This window comes from Lissotriton vulgaris, chromosome 7, assembly GCF_964263255.1.
Source record: "Lissotriton vulgaris chromosome 7, aLisVul1.2, whole genome shotgun sequence".
Lineage (NCBI taxonomy): Eukaryota > Metazoa > Chordata > Amphibia > Caudata > Salamandridae > Lissotriton > Lissotriton vulgaris.
This window is the reverse complement of record NC_141695.1, coordinates 1,667,554,013-1,667,572,973: the sequence shown is the minus strand read 5'-3', so window position 1 is coordinate 1,667,572,973 and position 18,961 is coordinate 1,667,554,013. Positions and strand designations below refer to the sequence as shown.

At 45.5% G+C, this 18,961-nt stretch overlaps 1 protein-coding gene across 1 annotated transcript in view; it reads left to right on the top strand.

Annotated features, from left to right (window-relative positions):
- The window catches only part of TTLL9 (tubulin tyrosine ligase like 9), an 80,658-nt gene that overhangs the window by 10,432 nt on the left and 51,265 nt on the right, over nucleotides 1-18,961 (top strand). Inside the window, exon 2 of the mRNA XM_086932682.1 lies at nucleotides 15,790-15,836. Coding sequence (XP_086788808.1) covers nucleotides 15,790-15,836 — 47 coding nt within the window. The remainder of the gene's footprint in view (nucleotides 1-15,789; nucleotides 15,837-18,961) is intronic.

Sequence of the window (18,961 nt, the reverse complement as noted above, 5' to 3'; positions counted from 1 at the left end):
GATTGTAAATATGTTATGTAATTGTGTATATATGTGATCTTGTATAGGCTCCCAACATTCCCCACCCTATGAACAGTGCTCGAGTTGAGGATCTTTAGTAAAATCTTGTTATGATATCACCATTGGAGTCCTGTGCTTTTCTAAACCCAGAGTGTACTTGCCTTTGTAACCAATTCATGTCATTACGTATATATCTAATTTGAAAACTTGACTTAAGACACTTCATGTGGAGCTACAAGTGTGGAAATGCCCTTCTTTTCACTTTTTTAAGCAAACGTTTGGAGTGATATTTGGCGCTGCACCCACACGCGCGGTCTGGTTCCCGGCGCACATAGCCTTAGTTGCAGTGCACAGAGACCTTATACTGCCGCACACAGAGGAAAAAAATTAGAGGGTACATTGCTTACCGGTAATCTTCATTTTCGATGACTGCATCCTGCTGAACATAAAAATGTGTTAAATGTCAAACAACTACTTAATTGCTGAACTCAAAATAAAATGACAAAATTCTTCTTTGTAGAGCAAGATAAATCCAACCTATAATTATTAGCAAAAGTGTGCTGTGACAACCATGTTCTCACTCTTCCAGATCCACATCGACCCCAAGACAACTCTCAGAGGCACCCTCCTCTACAGACCACCAGGACCCCGCGCAAAATTCAGTGAAGACATCACAGACTTCATCACCCCACACGCGCTCCCCTCCAAAGACTACATCCTCCTAGGAGACCTCAACTTCCACCTCGAAAAGCTCAACGACCGCAACACCGCCACCCTCTTGGACAACCTCGCCAACCTCGAACTTAAACAACTGGTCACTTCCCCCACCCACATCGCAGGTCACACACTCGACCCAATCTTCACCTCCAGCAACCATGTCTCCTTCAGCCACACTACGGAGCTCCTCTGGACTGACCACAGCTGCGTTCATTTCGCCTACAACAAACCAAAACCCATCAACCACCACCAACCAACTCTACAAAGAAGCTGGAACAAAATCACCATCGACCAGATCTCCTCATCGCTCCTCCTTAACCCCCCAGCCCTCTCTTCTAATGCCAACGAAGCCGCCTCCAACCTCACCCTTTGGCTATCCAACACCGCCGACACCTTAGCACCACTGAAAAAACGTCTTCACAAACTTGGAAACAAGAAGGCCTCATGGTTCAACGATGACCTCAAGAAATCCAAGAAACTGTGCCGCTCCCTTGAAAAGACCTGGAAGAAAGACCCATCCACCAGCAACAAGGATGCCTTCAAAAGCGCCATTCGTACTCACCACCAACTGATCCGAAAAGCCAAGAAAACATCATTCAAGGATCGACTTGACAACAACGCCCACAACAGCAAGGAACTATTCAACATCGTCAAGGAATTTTCCAACCCCTCGGCCAACTCCAACGACATCACCCCCTCTCAAACCCTCTGCGACTCCCTAGCCTCTTTCTTCCACAACAAGATTGTCGACATCCACAACAGCTTCGACAACCAACCCGGAAGCCAACCCACCCTACCATCTGCAGACCATCTTCCCCCCGCTAACACCCTTAACGCCTGGAACCCAATCTCCACCGAGGACACCATCCGCCTGATGAACTCCATCCACTCTGGATCCCCCACAGACCCATGCCCTCACCACATCTTCAACAAAGCAGACTCCGTCATAGCTCCGCACCTCCGAGACGTCATCAACTGCTCCTTCAACACCGCCACCTTCCCGGATGACTGGAAACACGCTGAACTCACCGCCCTTCTGAAAAAACCAACAGCAGACCCCACCGAACTCAAAAACTACCGCCCCATCTCGCTTCTTCCATTCCCGGCCAAAGTCATCGAGAAAGCAGTCAACAACCAGCTCGCCGCCTTCCTCGAAGCCAACAAATCCCTCGACCCCTCACAATCTGGCTTCCGAGCAAAACACAGCACTGAGACCGCCCTCATCACAGCAACAGACGACATTCGAACTCTACTGGACAATGGAGACACAGTCGCCCTCATCCTCCTTGACCTCTCTGCAGCATTCGACACAGTCTGCCACAGCACCCTTTTACAACGCCTCAACAACATCGGAATCCAAGGCAAAGCACTTGATTGGATCACCTCGTTCCTCAATGGAAGAACCCAGAGAGTCCGCCTCCCACCATTCAAGTCCGAGGCCTCTGAAATCATCTGCGGCGTACCACAAGGATCCTCACTCAGCCCTACCCTCTTCAACGTTTACATGAGCCCCCTTGCGGCCATCGCTCGCCAACACAATCTCAACATCATCTCCTACGCGGATGATACTCAACTTATCCTCTCTCTCACCAGGGACCCCAGCACCGCCAAAACTAACCTACACGAAGGAATGAAAGAAGTCGCAGAATGGATGAAACAAAGCCGCCTGAAACTGAACTCAGACAAAACAGAAGTCCTCATCTTAGGCACATCCCCCTCGGCTTGGGATGACTCCTGGTGGCCGGAAGCCCTCGGAAAAGCACCCATCCCGACAGACCACGCACGGAACCTAGGCGTCATCCTAGATTCTTTACTTTCAATGAACAAACAAGTCAGCGCCGTATCCTCCTCCTGCTTTAACATTCTTCGCATGCTCAGAAAAACATTTCGCTGGATCCCCTCCGAAACAAGGAAAACAGTCACCCATGCTCTGGTCACGAGCCGACTGGATTACGGAAACACCCTCTACGCAGGCACCACCGCTAAACTCCAGAAGAAACTCCAACGAATCCAAAACGCATCAGCCAGGCTCATATTAGACATCCCACGCAACGAACACATCTCTGGTCACCTGAGAGACCTCCACTGGCTACCCGTCAATAAGAGGATCACTTTCCGACTGCTTACCCACGCACACAAATCACTCTACGACATCGGACCAGATTGCCTCAACTCTCGGCTGTCCTTCTACACCCCCGCCCGCCAACTTCGCTCTTCCAGCCAAGCCTTCGCCACTGTACCTCGCATCAACAAGACCACCATGGGAGGCAGATCCTTTTCACACCTGGCTGCCAAAACATGGAACTCACTCCCCGCTTACCTTCGCCTCACCCACAATCACCTAGCGTTCAGAAAGCAGCTTAAAACGTGGATATTTGACAAATAATCCTCCCCCCTTTCCTAAGCGCCTTGAAACCCTCTGGGTATGTAGTGCGCTATACAAATTTCATGACTTGACTTGACTTGACTCTACTTATCTCCCTGAGAGAAGCTCCTCACCCCTCTGCCAAGGTTTCAAAAATAGAACTTGTAGATATTCCTTGATCTGCCCTTTTATTTATGTAGTTTTGGTGTTTTGTTGAGTTCTGGATGTCCCCTTGTAATAGCTTCAAATCCTTAGCCTGCCAGGTGTGCACTTAGCTGGATTTGATTTGGCAGTGTTCTTCAGTTGGCGGGTCTAACCTCTCACTTTGTTGTATGATTCTGCTTCTGTTATTGTTGTACCTAGGCTGCTATGTCTCTGTTCTCCTGCTAAAAGAAGCTTGAAGGGCTTAATGGCTAGCTAAACTACCAGTATTAAGCACTGCCAGGATTGAGGCAATTTCTTACTCTCAACTGAAAGACTCAAGCAATGCCCAATGTTTCCTTCTCAATTTCTGCATCATGCCTGCTTTGGCATGTGAAAAGGAAGCTTTGCTGGGCTACGCTCCTGGCCATAAAGATAAAACGGATCTTCCAACCCTACACTTCCTGGCCATTAAGTGTCTTTGAGTGCATGAATGCCCGGCATCTTGTAGAAAGAGTTTCTGAAGTGTATTGGGACTTTCCTAAAATAGCACAACTTTAGTATGTTCATCTTTTGTGGTTGGTGGACAGGTTCCTAACATTGATTAGTTCAGCGGCACCTAAGAAGGAGGTAATTTCTTTATTTCGATTGAAGACCTCCTGAATATGGCCTGTTGGCAGCATGAGGATTCTGCGGGAGGCCTTGAGTGATTGGTTGCATCATTGTGGAACTTGTTTTTCTTTTTCAGACTGCAGTTATCACCTACGGACATTATTTTTCACTGTTTCCCTCTGCTTCTGAAATGGGATCCGCAGTATGAAAACAGTACATCTACAAACTTTAAGTCTGTAGTTTAAACCTCCTGTTTTTGCTACTCTTTCATGGAGCCACATTGTCCATGTCTAGGTGTAAGAGGTTTGTGTCTTGGAAAAGTGAATTATGTGGAAAATAAATTGTATGCCCATAATTCCTCAGTCTGCGAGTGAGAGAGTGAATGAGTGTGTAACCTGGGTGTGTGAAGGGCATTAGAGAGATAATCAGCAGCACCACACCTCCAAAATCTAGAAACCATGCAGGTACATTTTCTGTAGTTGCTCCATTCACCTTTACCTCAACTCACCAGTTCAGAAGTTATGTGTTTTGCAGGCTGAAGGATGGGCCTGCATTTGTTGCTGTGGAAATAGAGAGGCACACACATCACAGGTTCTTCAAGAGTGCATCTCCATGTCCTCTTAACTAGCTGGATGAGAGTGCCAGAAGTCTGGAATTGACCTACCGAAAGGTTGTAAGATTGGCACATTTGTTTGAATGTTTGCAGGGTGGCATCTACAAAAGGGTCACCTAGCTTTTGGTTGACTGCCCTGTACCACTCTGTAAAAATGCCAGTTTTTGACAATGTGTCAAAGTCTGAGTGAATCCAGAGCAGGAGGTCCAGTGGGTATGGTTCATTAGATTTAGTACATCTCTTTCAGCAGTACCTTACTGTATTTAGTAATCTGGAGTGCAGCTTTGGTGCACTACGTGTTTTCAGTGATTCCTTAGTTAATGACTCGCAATATAGGGGTCCTTCGACATATCTGGACTCCTCCGTGTCGGGGTCGGCTTGTCACTTAACTATCCACTGCAGCTGAGCTGCCAAGTAAAATCTTTCGTAGGCTGATGCACCCAACCTTCTTCTGCACGAGGTTGGCAACTGCACTGTTAGCAGTCGCACTCTGTGCCTGCGAATGCCCAAGATCAGTTTGGTCAATAGTGCGTTAAGTTCTGTGAAAAATGTCTTAAGGAGTTTAATAAATATTGTCACAAACTGGTACAATATAGTAATTTTATAGACGGTTAATCTACCCAGAATTAATAATGGGAGCTTTTTCCAAAACTGAATGGAGTCTTTCTAGGTGTTCCTGTGTTCTAAATACCATCTGACTCCCTATGATATATTTGTGCGCCTCAGTACCTAAAAGTGCAGGACTTCCACTGCTCGGGTAGATTAGGCAATTTGATGTCATCTTGGGGAGGCCTACAAATGTAGAGGAAACTAACATAATTTTTCTTTGTTTATCAGTAATCCAGACTGTTTGCTATATTGTTCAATCAGTGACATCTGCTGTTAAATGGACCTCCGCGTTGTGGAGATATATTAACACATCATCCATGTGAAATAATATATATACTGCATGAATGACCATTACGTGTGATTCCCCTCAAATGTATTTGCCTTCTGACCATGATTAACATCACTGGTTCAAATGCTAGGGTGAACGGCAGCAGAAACAATGGACACTTCTGTATTGCCCCTCTCTGTACCTCCAAGGAGTCTGATTGGACATGGCCAATTTGCACTTGGGTAGTCAAGAGTTCAGCAGTCAAACCCATACCAGATTTCGTCTCTGAGCCCCATTTCGCCCAAGACTGTGAACATATAGCTCCCTTCGTGGGCATCAAAGGTTTTAGCCATATCGAAAGCAGCCATCAGTAATGGGTTGTCTAGAACACGAAATAATCATATTTTGTTCCAAGATGTATTTCTATGAGGCACAACGCTTGATTGATTGGGAAGCATTATGTCAGGCAATACTTGAGCGAATCTGGTTCCTAATACATTGCCTAATATTTTACAGTCAAAATTCAACATTGATAGTGGGGGTAAAGACGCCACTTCAAGTGGGTCTCTGTTTTGTTTCAGAAATGCCACGATAGTGGCTTCTCACTGGGAGTGGAGTAAAGCACCAATTTCCCACGCAGCCTTTTATGTATCTAGTAGGTAAGATGCAAGAGTATTCTGATAAATTGGGTAAAATTCAAATGTAAGTCGTCACATCCCGGTGTCTTACCATCCACAAATTTTTTGATGACTGTTTTTATTTCTTCAATTAAGAAGGGATCACCTATTTGTTCTGCTTGTACAACCATCGGATTCATCCAGTATGCCTTGTGTAACTAGGCTTTCTCCTATACCAGAGAGCTAGTGACATTGAGTCTATATAAAAAGTTAAAAAAATCTGATATGATGCAGTTTATTTCACTTTGAATGTGTCTACCTGTATTCCATTCGACATCCGCACTACTTCTTTTGTGGAGTGGTCTCTTTCAAGCAAGAACACACCCAACTTTAACACTGTTTCTGTTCCTCTCAATTATTTTCTATAATTGTGCTTTTTAATACTGCAGTGTTCCATTTTTCTCTGTCAGTCGCTCTATGGCTCCTAGGTCTGCCACTTCCGATTTCTCCAATACTCTCATTTCCGCTTTGAGTTTTGTGGCTTTCTAGTTCAGGACATGTTTAACTTGTGTGTCATTCATAAGCTCGTCCCCTCACACAAACCTTAAATGCCTCCCAGAAACCTTAAATGCCTCCCATTCTGTTAGCGCACTGTTCATAGATGCTATGTTTTCAATAAAATATTGTGGTATTGTGGTCCTGAGATTTTCTACCATCAAGCAGCATTATGTAATCTACTGGTTGAAACTTCCACTGTGAGAGGATTCTGCCCGTTGCCGAGGGATTGAAAGGGGGTCATTGTCTGATGTAGTTTTAAATACGTATTCTGCAGTTATGACATGGCCCCTTAATTGTGTAGAGTTTAAACAGATGTGTTTGAGAGTGGAGCGCTTGCAGATGGGAATAGTAGGAATAATTTCTCCACCCCAGGTGCACAGTCCACCCCCTATATGTGAGACGCTAGTTGTTACGCCAGTCGTCAAGTCTCGCTGGCATTCAAGTGGCTGCTATTTCTGGCAGTGTAGGAAAGTGCCCTTTTTGACATGGTCACCCCACGTATTGTCTGGTGTCTGATGTGATTCCGACTGGAAGTGCACCAGGTTCCTGCTAACCAGGTCCTCAGTGCCTGAACTCTTTCCCAAAACTATGCAATTGTTATCCTTAATTGGTGATACCTTTAGTGCCCTCTGTAAGTCGCTAGTAAATGGTATCCCCGGTATCCAGGGCCTCAGGTGCTAAAGAGGGTCCCCAAGGGCGGCAGCACAAATTGTGCCCCACTTAGGAACCCCTCACCAAGCTCATGCAAACTGCCACCGCAGGCTGCATGTCTTGGAGCAGACAAAAGTGAAAACACGACAGGGCACTCAGCCTTTGTTCCCTGCCTGTCAACGCTGCATGCACTATAAGTAATTCACCCCTACAGCAGGCCTTACCGTCCTAAAGCAGAGTGCACTATTCTACATGTGAGGGCATAACCCCATGAGAAGATATGCCCCCGTACTGGTCAGACCCATTACTGCCAGTACAAGTGATCAGGGCAGCCATTTTAAAAGCATGTGCTGGACACTGGTGAAAATCAGTTACCCAGCTACATGATGGCTTCACCGAAAATAGGGATGTTTGGTATTAAACATCTTATATTAATAAGCCCACACTGATGCCAGTGTCATATTTAGTAATACATGCACCCAGAGGGTACTTGAGAGGTGCCCCCTGAAAACCTACCAGTTACTGGTGTGTTGTCTGACTGTTTTTGCCAGGCTGCCACCAGAGATGAGTTGCTGACCCCCCAAGGGTGAGGGCTTTTGCTCCCCAGGGGCCATAAACCGTGAATGCTCTGACCAGGGGCTACTTTGTGGGGCCCACAGGATGACCTGCAGATTAGCATTCGAAAGCAGCGTAACTTCAATGAGCCCACTCTCTTTTGCTGTGAAAATCTGGCTTCAGTCACAATAGAGGAAAACAACCCTTTTTGTCCAGAGCTCTTTGGTTCCTGGACAGGTAGGAAAATTAGCTAGGCAAGATAGGATTGTCCACCCTCAGGCGAGTTCCACCCCTGAACCTGGCTACCTGAAGTGGACGCGACTTTTCAGAAGTGACCATCTTGGTGATGGCAAATTTAGGATCTCTGGGACAGGGTAATGCCCACTGCTCCCAGGTAGTGGTCATATAGGGAACGTAGTGACCCCAGGGGTAAGTAGCCCATTGCCTACTACACTACACTTCACTAATTCCGTATTTAGGGGAGCCCTGGCACTAGGAAACTAGATCCTGCCGACCAAAAAAGGCAGCAAAAAAAATAATTGCAGAAAAAGCAATTGACTTGGCGCCAGCCTTGCTGGCCTGTTTGCCTATTCACGAAAACGTCACCAAAGTCATTTCGTCCTGCAAGCTGCTGATCCTCCAAAGCCTGGGAGGACTGCCAGCACTTCTCCAAAGACTCCGGAACTCCTGTGGAATACCAGAGCTGTTCGCCTGCATCTTCAGGTACCAAAGACTGAGCTGTGAGGCTCCAAGCCTGCGAAAACCTGACACCAGAAAGTACCACTGCACCCGAGCTGCCTGGCCTGAGCGGAAGTAGGCCAACGGTGCCAACTTGGTCCCGAGATCCTGATGACCTAAGAAGAAGGACACTGTAGAGCCACAAAAGCAGAAGACTGTAGAAAAGCAACTGACTTGGCCCCAGACCTGCTGGCCGGTCTGCTGTTCCCCCTCAAAACCGCGCCAAAGACATCTCGACCTGCAGCTGTTGTGCGTCCCAAGCCTGGGATGACAACCTGCCTTCAATAAAGATGCAAGAACTCCAGCAGAGAAGCAGAGCTGCTTCCCTGCATCCTGCAGGCACCCCACAGAAAACCGTGAGTGCTCCGGACTAACAAAAAACAGACACCATAAAAGACCACTGCAGTTGTGCTTCCTAGCCCGAGCTGAAGTGGGCCAACAGTGCCAGCCTGGTCCACCACCCTCCAGAGACAAAGCCCACCTTGGACTTGCTCACTCTGGACTTCCCAACACTACCTGCAGCCTCTGTTTGCAGCCCCCCTCTACCACGAGGGCTCCCAATGACATACATCTAATGCCTAAAGACACCTCTGCACCCGTCACCCCTGGCCTCTGGGGAAGAGGACTAAAGGCGTCCCCGAGCATCACAAGAGTTGAACCCCCTGTTGGTTCAGCCCGACTGGTCCCCAGTCTAAACCTGCAGCCTCTTTTCCAGCAGACCGAACTCCATAGACTTGAATGGGGCACCCAACGCTGTAAGGCGCTTCTGCAGCTGGCCGCCCCAGTGCTACCCGAAGTGATGTGTTGGTGCTGCCTTAGACCTTGCCCTATACACACCTTAAGTCCATACCATTGGTCCTGTAAGTGACTGTTAAGTGCCTGAATGAAATACATGCTTTTCCTCCATAGTTTAACATTGCCACAAAGTGTTTCAATCATGATGTAAAGTATCAAAAGGCTGTTTTCTCCAAACCTACCATTTAAAAAAGTACCTACCTGATTTTAAAGACCACAGTGGCTAAAATTATATAAAGATAAGTATTATTGTTGTAAATTGATGTGGATCTCCTTATTGAGGCGTGTGTATCATTTATTGGCTGTGCGGGGGCAATAGATGTCTAACACTCCTCTCTGTAAGCCTAAGGCTGCTCGACCAGACTATTCCCTAGAAGAGCACCTTGGGATTGAGCTCTTGTCCATTAGTAAGGGAATACCTGGAATCTTTGTACGGTATAACTCTTTTTGGTATACCATATAGAGAGCCAGCTTCCTACAGGTGTGAGCTGTCCAAGTCTGGATTCAATACACAGTCGAGGTTGCTCCCACTACCGATTCCCACCCCTCATATTCTGTGTATTTATTCATTATGCATCACTAGGCTGACAAAGCCCTCCCCTTCCAGCAGGTGGGTTTCCTGCAGAAATCGAACGTATAGTGGCAGAGTCATCTGATATTTCGAATGTGACTCCAACTCTACCTGCCAAAATATAACATTAACTCTTCTGAAGGGTCCTTCACCCTCATATTGTGGGTTGAAGGTGTGTGAGCGGGTGGGTGTAGTTGATAACTGTCATCTCCCTCCCAGCCAACCCTCCTTTGCGTAGCCCGGTCATGTGTATGTGTGTTATTTATAAGTCCCTGAACTATGTATCAGATCAGGATTAGTACTAACATTCCTTCTTTGCTCTTTAACCTATACCTCCTCTAGTTTGCTGATTTGTTGCATACTTTTGAAGTGAAAACATTTTTACCTATGTAATGCTTCCAAACATTCTCCCTCCGACCTTCTGTTAGGTCTGGAGGTCACAAAGAACTGGATGGCTACAAATTACAGAAACAAAATCCATCTGAATTAGAAATTCTCCCCATCTTTAAACCATGTAAATGGGATAATAGCCTCTGGCTATCCTCTCTCCGACCTCTTGCTGAACCAGTTTGATCAGACTGAAATTTAGACACTATTCTTGACTCCCAACTGAGTCTGGAAACTCATGTCTCAGCAATAACACAATCCTGTTTCTCTCATTTGAAAATGCTCCACCGAATTTTCACTCGTTTTCCCCCAGAGTGCATGTTGCAAATGATTTGTGCGATCAAGAGTAGACTGCGGAAATGCAGTTTCTCATGGCCTCCCCCATCATACAATTCTTACTTGCACAAAGGCTAATGCCACCATGTTTCGTAGTAGCTTAAACAATTCAATTGACTCCATATCGATAAAAGGATCATGTTTAAATTGGCCTGTGTTCTCCATAAAATATTGTATGCTCAGAGTCCCTCTTTACCATACCCTTGGCTTTCCGCTTTGTAATTCTGTTTCCCACCAGAGTAGAGCTGATTCTAATCTGCTCAAGTTTCATAAACTACTCAAAACCTAGCTTTTCGCTGTGGTCCTCAGTTGCACTATTTGTTTATTGACAATAGCACAAGGAGGCACATTCTATGAGTAATAAAATGCTTTAAACCAAAACCAAATAAAAATATAATTGGTGCAGGGATGGGGAGAGGTTTTAATGAATTTAAACAGGTGTGGGATGTACTATAGATGGATTTGGTCTCGGGAAAGATTAATTTGACAGTCTCAATAGGATCCCTTATTACCCTTTGAGTATCTGTGGGCCAGAATATGTTTGTGCTTGTATCAAAGATAGAGCAGTCCTCTCTTTAATGAGCGGTTTGAACAAATCAAACTGAACATCTAGTGATCTCCTTTTCGGGATGATGATGGGCATTTGAAGAAAGCAGTGTGTGAATTGATCGAAATATGGCTTACTCTTTGAACTTCTTTGTGGCCCTGCAAGTTGTAGGCATGTTATCCTGGAGTCACTGAGAAAAGGCCCGTTGACATTTGCAAGACTCTGACATAGATTGCCAGGCAGATGCCATCCATGCCACTCACTCATTGGGACACCGGGTTAGGCGTTAAAATGCAAAGTAGCGTATGCAAAATGTTATAGTAAGATAGCTTGGGAGTTGTGCCCATGGTAGGACTTTGCTTCTTGCTTTCGTGGAGTGCTTGGGAGATCATTCTTTATGCGAGTTGATGATTTTGTGAATCTACATGCAAGTCTATTTTCTGGGCACCCTTCTAACTGAGGAAGGTCTCTGGTTGAGCGAAGGAGCTTTCTCACGTATGCCTGACAAGAGTTTTTAGGTCGAGCTGGCGTCGGCTGCGCACATGCGCAGTCTCGCTTTCGAGATTTAATGAGATAGAGGCAGTTTTACTACAGAGGGTTAAGCCCCGCCCCTCTTTTCCATTGGCTTGCGTCACCATTCATGCTAAATGGTGGCCAGCCATTGAAAAAGAGGTCCCAGTGATGTATTCTTTTCTCTTTTAGCCCTGTCGTTTTCAGGCTGGCTTCCTTGACTTACGTGTGTGGTAGAAGGTTTCTTATCTTCTTTATGGGGCGAAACAGATGGCCCCATACAGAAGAAATAATAAACCTTTTACCACACACGTAAGTCAGGTCAAGCCCGTCCAAGTGGGACGGCTCTAAAAGAGGAAAGTCTATGTCATGCCGAGCGCTTGTTATGTTCTGCCTCTGCTCGTGTTTGGGGTCTTAGAGCTCGGCTCGGCTCTTCTTTCCACTCATTTCCCCTCGCATCCAGCTCTAGCAGGCACTCGGTGTTAAAGAGCAGGACAGGTAGGAAAACACAAGAAGTTTCAGAAGTAGCAGTGAATGGGAGTTTCTCCGAGGACATAGCACAGGATTATCTTAATGCTGTAAACAGCCAGTATACATTCATTACTGTCTCGCGGCCAGGGGAAGGAGAGCGGAACGTGCACAGAAAACACAGGTATGTGAGCTCTGCAGCTGATAGCATATTCTGAGCATCGCTGGCTGCTCAAACAAGAGTTTTCATAACCTTCCAACTTGTTTGCACATATATACCAGGGTGTGACGGATTGTGTCTGCACACCTAAGATGCAAGGAGCTTTCTTTATGACCTTTCCCTGTCCTCCCGATACTCCTTCCTGGTTCAGTGGAGCTGAACTTGGTTGGAATGCCCCCTCCCTCTTCGGGTTTCTTCCTCCGTGGCACTGGCCCATCCCATGAAGGGATTAGGAGCCCAGCGTGAAAGGTAGGAAGCGGGGCTTGGCGGAGGCCCACAATTGGGCTCAGTTAGCTATAATTAAGCAGGTAATGGGAGCCCAGCTCTGCTCATTGTTCACAGAGTTGGTCACTGGGCAGGGGGAGGGGTCTCTGTTGCTCAGTAATTAACTCAAGCTACCTTCATCCTTAAATGGGTCAATCGAAACCTGTATAGCCCCCAGCAGCAGCAACGGCCAGTCTGCCCCAGAGAGACGCTACTGTACCGCCTGCTCCCCACAGACCGGTCCCTGCTGCTGGGGTAACTCCTTCACCAGTCACCAGGGTGAGGCCGTCTGTAGCCTCGATGGTAGGAACATGGGCTGTTATCCACAGAACTGTTAGTAGAGCGTCCACATCCTGTGATTCTGGGCAAATCACTTAATCTCCCCGTGCCTGAATGTGTAATGTAAATATGGTGCTCATGTAAAGCGCTCCAATACCTTCAGGGCGAGTTTGCGCTATATAACTATGCAACAAAAAAAAAAACCTGTCATACCTCCAGCGCTGCGTGTCATGACACTTGCATGTATTCAGGCGGCGCATGTATGTATTTAGAGTGTGGGGTACCTGTTATTTCCATGTACCCAGGCTGAGGGCACAGGGGTGCACAGTCTGTTGTTCTCTTTTATGCTCCAGGTAACTGGGTGTCTTCTGTTTATCTGTCCTTATGCTGAGTGCACAGGGCTGTACACCCTGAATCCCAGTGCAGCTCCGAGAGGTGGGTACCTGCCACTTCAATATACCCATTCCGTAGGCACATGCATGTAGAGCCTGTGCAGGGCTGTGGGTACCACCCGTTTCCACATACACGGGCTAGGCACTGACATGTACATCCTAATCGTAGGCTGTGTATACCCAGTATGTAAGCCCAGGAATGCACAGCCTGAGATACAGAAATGTGGGTACCTCTGCTTCTCGTGTACACTAGCCGATGACGCAATATGCTCTGTTTGATCTGCAGGGCTCTATGTGCCTGAGCTCTGTATGTCCCCATGGGATGTATGACATTACAACGCATGCTTTTACCACGCATGCTTTTACATCGCAAGTTTTACAACGCATGCCTTTACAACGCATAGTGTTGAGGGGTGCTGGATAGTGAATAGTTTAATTTACTATTCCAACTCCAGTCCCCGTGGATAGTAGGGAAGGTGTTGGATAGTAAATTAAATCTATTCCCTATCCTAGAGCGCCCCCCAGCGCAATGCATTGTAATGGTTTGCGTTGTAAAAGTTGCGATGTAAAGGCACTGCGTGGTAAAAGTTGCGTTGTAAAGGATGTTTCCCGTCCCCATGATGTTGGCCCAGGAACGCACAGCCGGAGCTGAAGAAACATGGGGACCACTTCTGTTCATGCGCACTGGCAGGCACAGCCAGTGCTGTGTTAGTTAGTTAGCTTGTTGTAACTATCTCTCCCTAAACGTTACATCTTTGGCTAATTAGGTTCCCTTTTGATTAAATTATCTGTGTAATCTGCCAACTTCATGGGTATAAAGGACCATGAGGTTGTCAGATTATAGTGTAAGGACAACGTGGACTATTGCCCTGTTTGCCGTGGCTTTAAACCCGCAACTCCAGGTTCTCTGCAGAGCTTCTGAACGGCACCTGTTCCATGCGCCTGCCTTCTGCACTGGCTACTGGGGAGCTGGCAGTGTCATTTATTTTCCTACCCTCTCCTTCGAAACCAATTTGCCATTTTCTGGGTCTGCAAATATAATCACTCCACTGCAAACAAAAATCAAAAGTAAATAACATTGTAATTTACACCTCCAATAGCTCTAATTTTCACAAATGCGAGACCGTTGCATTGCAAATGCTTGTTACACCTTATGGTGGATGAAAATAGTATGTGCTTCAGAACACAGTTCTTTTACCTTATACTCCTTGGCTGGAGTTTGGTTTATTCTCTCCCTTTCTATTGGATGCGGGCTACATACATTCAGAGCTGTATGATGGTCTCTAGGTTTTCGATTTTTTTCAAATATATATTTTTCTATTATTTCAATTGCACGAGAAACACATAACCAGCACACCAATAACAACAAGCCGCACCCAAGTCAATCATGAATTCGACTTTTCTCAGTGGCGGTAGTCACACGTCATCAATACATATTGGGTATGCAATATCCTGTTCAATCCCCTATTTACTGTAGATATTGCATTCTGAATGACTAACTACTTGTCAAACTCTTTGTCACCAAGAGGCACCTACTTGACTAGTAGTCTTAAGATTTCCAATTTTCTAGCCGCTTTTGACATGACTCTGCATCATCATCTAGTCTAGTGTGATATAAAACATATGGTTCATTCAGATAGGTAACCTAGGGAGAAACTGGGTGACCTATGGTCGACTTGACATGAATTCCTCTTCCGTTCCTACATCAAAAATGAGAGGCCCACTGTGCAGATTTGGGTGTATTATATATTATTTGGGTGTATTATATGATATTATATGATATGACCGTGGCGCCTTATCATCCTATACACTCACAAAAACTGTCTTAGACCCAGTCAGGCTTGTTTGCAAACCTTACGCTCAACCCTGGGTTGTTTTGGCTTCGAGCAGCAATGCTTAACTAGGGAACTTGGTGTAAAGCATTTAACAGCACCAAACAATGAAATAAGAAAGTCACACAGAAAAGAGACACAACAACACGTTGTGAAAATAGAGTATATTTTTACGATTTTTTAGAGTCCTTCATCGTTAAAATCCACTTGAGGGTTCCAGAGATACAGATTCTAGAAGATATAAATACATTTTAATGCAACCGCAAACAAGCATTGATCAGCCCTTATGATACCCTGAATTGCATTTCTTTTTACTGGCTAGAGAAATAAGGGTAAGCTGTTCAATAGTAAATTTGGCCTTTGTATGAAAAACTAAAAATAAACTATTCTTTCCACTTGGCACTTGTAGAAAACAATACTTGTACTATTACCATATGACAACAAATAAGATATTGCACATTACACGTTCCTCTTATTTTAATTGACTCTACGATTTTCAATTGTTTAGTGCTCTCTGTATAAAACATTCTCTGATCTGGCATTATTCGTGCTATGTTGACCTGTGTGGGATGTTCCCTCTTGCCTTGAATTAAGTCAACGTAAAGACTTTGAAGCTGGTTCGAACTTTTGTGGCTTCCTATCTGATTTTGGTAGGTTGTTGTGATTTACTGTGTGCATTCTTGCAACCTTCGCATCACTATCTGCTTGATTGTGTTTGTTTATTTTATATCTTGTTCTCTACAGACTCAAGGCTACAAAGGGCCATATGGATATCAGAAACTCAAGGAGCGGTGAGTCACTATAAAAGCATTTCCTGACCTTCAAGTCTGGAGGGGATTCTTAAAGTCTGTTTTGTTATTGAGCTCCAACTGTCCTGCTTTGAAAGTGGACACTTTTACAGGTTCGTTTTACCTTTCATAATTCTGTACACGCAGTAGCGGCTGGCATGGATTGTAGGTGGCGTGGCAGGCGGGCGGGCAGTGTTGTGATTGGTCTGATCACCGTAGTTCGGCGCTCAGATAGATAGGGAATGGGAGCCAGGGCATGCTCTCCATGCAGGCTCTAATGCAGCCTGCATAGAGAACATGGAAAGTGCGCATGACTGTTTGGCCGGCCCCACTTGAGAGAGCTCCACCTCTCCTTTCCCTGCTCTGAGAGCAGGGCAGCCCCGCCCCGCCCGCAAAGATTTAGGAATAAATAAAATTATAATTTCGTCCAGTTATTATCATTTTATTTTTCCTTCATTTCCACTGCTTAAAGCAATAGAGTAACGCTCCTCCGCCTCAACCGAGGAGCGACCACTGTGTACATGTTGAAGAGTTTTGTCACTATTCCATACTGAGACATTTTTGATGCATGTTAGGTAATGGAGATTCCTCCAAATAACTATAACATAGAACAATTGAATATTAAGTGTATTGATGTACCTGGGACAGGGCCAGAAGGGACTATAGCCTAAGTGATGAATGCTCGTGTTACGTTTTTTGCATCCAACATGATGCTAGCCTTTTATTATTATGTCTGGTAAATTGAAAATCTTCTGTATGCATAACTTGCTAATTATAAATGCAGACAAAAGCATGTTTAAGAAAAAAAAAACATGCAAGAATGTAATTCTTGCAAAAGAGGTGCTATTGGTAATAGTACCCTCAGCAGGCTAAAGGGACCCCACACTGTGAACCAATGCTTCTGCCAACCACAAGTAGACCAAGCAAGAGTGTCTGCTATTTTGATCTTTTCCCACATAAAGAAGATTTCTTTAGTTTGACTTCCTATGTTAATGATGGCAATGCGCTCCTCCTTCACACTGAAGTCTTCATATTTGTTGTTCAGAACTGGGATTGGGCTTGTGTGAATCAACAATGGCTTCTCCTGTATGGAGTACGCAGTCGTGTAGGCACAAAGGTATACCAGTGTTGAGGGAATTTTCAGGCAAAGTATAGGTCAGTAAAAGGCAAAATAAAAACAAGGGAACCTAGCATATAAAATAGTCAAGTAATCAGTAGAGAAAACACATTGGGCAAATAAAGTACCTTGGAATTTAACTAACTTTCATGTCCTTTTCCTAAACTATATTTTGGGAATACCTTAGATTTAATATTCTTTTTATTCGCTGTTACAAGTTGTTCAAGGTTTCAAAAAACTTTTTAGGTTGAGCCTTCCACAGCGCATGCACTCTCGTTTATGAGACTTATTGTGTACAGTATAGGTCTTGAAGGCTGCATATTGCTTACAGTCCGCTAGCTTCATTGTCACTCTTCGTTACTGCCTCCTAATTGGCCAGCGCTGGCCAAGCATCACTTCCATTCCTTTCAGTGGAGCATGGACCAAGCACAGATTGATTCAACTTAATTAACACCCGTCAGCTGCTCAAGCTATGACTAAGGTACTATTTATTCTTCCCCCCACTACCACTCCCTTTCCCCAACCCCTCGTCCCACTTTCTATTATTGATGCTCTCTAGCCCCCCAACCCTCCTCCCTTGTGTTGCTTTCCCCACTCCCATTGTTGCTGCTCCCACCCTCCTCCCTGCAACTTTCTTTTTTTGCTTTCCCACCCCCCACTCTTTTTTAAACATTGCACAGCAGCGTGGCTTAAAAAAATCTATATGATGCAATCAATGCAGGCTACATCATAGTACTTTTTTGTCTTAACTTTAAGCCATTTTGCACAGCCGCTTGTGCTGCTGTGCACCATGTCTAAACAGGCATTGACAAAGCCAATAGATCTTGCATACGTTAGACCAAGTGGCTTTGACAGTGCTTGTTTCTTTTGACACTCATTCACCTAGACAACAGACTTGATTCCCCTCCCCTCTCTTTTCCCCCTTGTAGCATCTGCTTTTGCTCCCGGCATGCCATTTCCTCATCAATGTTCCTTAGCAATGGGGGCCCCAAGCTAGAAATGCCAGAAATTCTCTGTGGCTTGCTAGAGAAAATTCTAGAGTGATATCATGGGCGTAATTCAGGGCCTGTAGTCCCTACAGTGTGGGGGAAGAGGGGGAAACCTTCAGAAGTGCCCTCAATGAGCCCAAGACCAATGTACATCTGTGAGATATGGGAGACTCAGGGGCCCATCATCACATTCTGCATGGGCGTGGGAAGGCATCATTTTGCGTTATACAGCTGGGTGATGTGGGTGCCTTTTTGACAATAATGATGTATTTTTCTGCAAGATGAAGTTTCGTCTATGTTGTGTGCCTGGTGCTTGACAATAACATTTTGTCAAACGACTTCTTACCTTTTTTCGATCAGTCAAATCTTTTAAAAGCAAAATAGTTGTGGTGGGAACTTGCAGTGTGGCCAGTTACCAGCCTCTTGGAATATTGGGCTTATAGGGCAGGACTCGGTCAAAAATCTGGGTGTGAGATGGGACAAAGATCTGTACCTCACGACCCATGTACAATCTGTTTCGGTGGCTTGTTTTGGCAAAATTAAAACTATTAGGAAATTTATAAATTGTCTGCCTGATTCATCCCGCAAAACCGTGGTCCATGCTCTAAACACCTCCCACCTTGATTATGCTAACGGCCTGTACATGGGTCTGCCGCTTGGTATGATCTATAGACTCCAGATCATTCAAAATGTGGCAGCCTGACTGGCCTGCAGGGTTCCGCTTTGACACTGCATTTCTCTTACCTCAGGCAACTGCACTGGCTGCCGCTGGCCAAACAGACTCAATTTAAGGCCCTGACGTTTGCCTTTCGAGCAGACAAAGGGAGAGAGCCTTTCTATCTGAAGAGGAGACTCTGCCCATATCAACAAGACAGACCTTTAAGGTCCAACCATAAACACTTTCTCTCCATACCACGCTTTGCTAAAGCAAGAATGGGAGGCAGAACATTCAAGGTGGTTACCACCAAATGTTGGAATAACCTCCCTCCCCACTTACCCATGATGCAGTCCAAACAGGAATT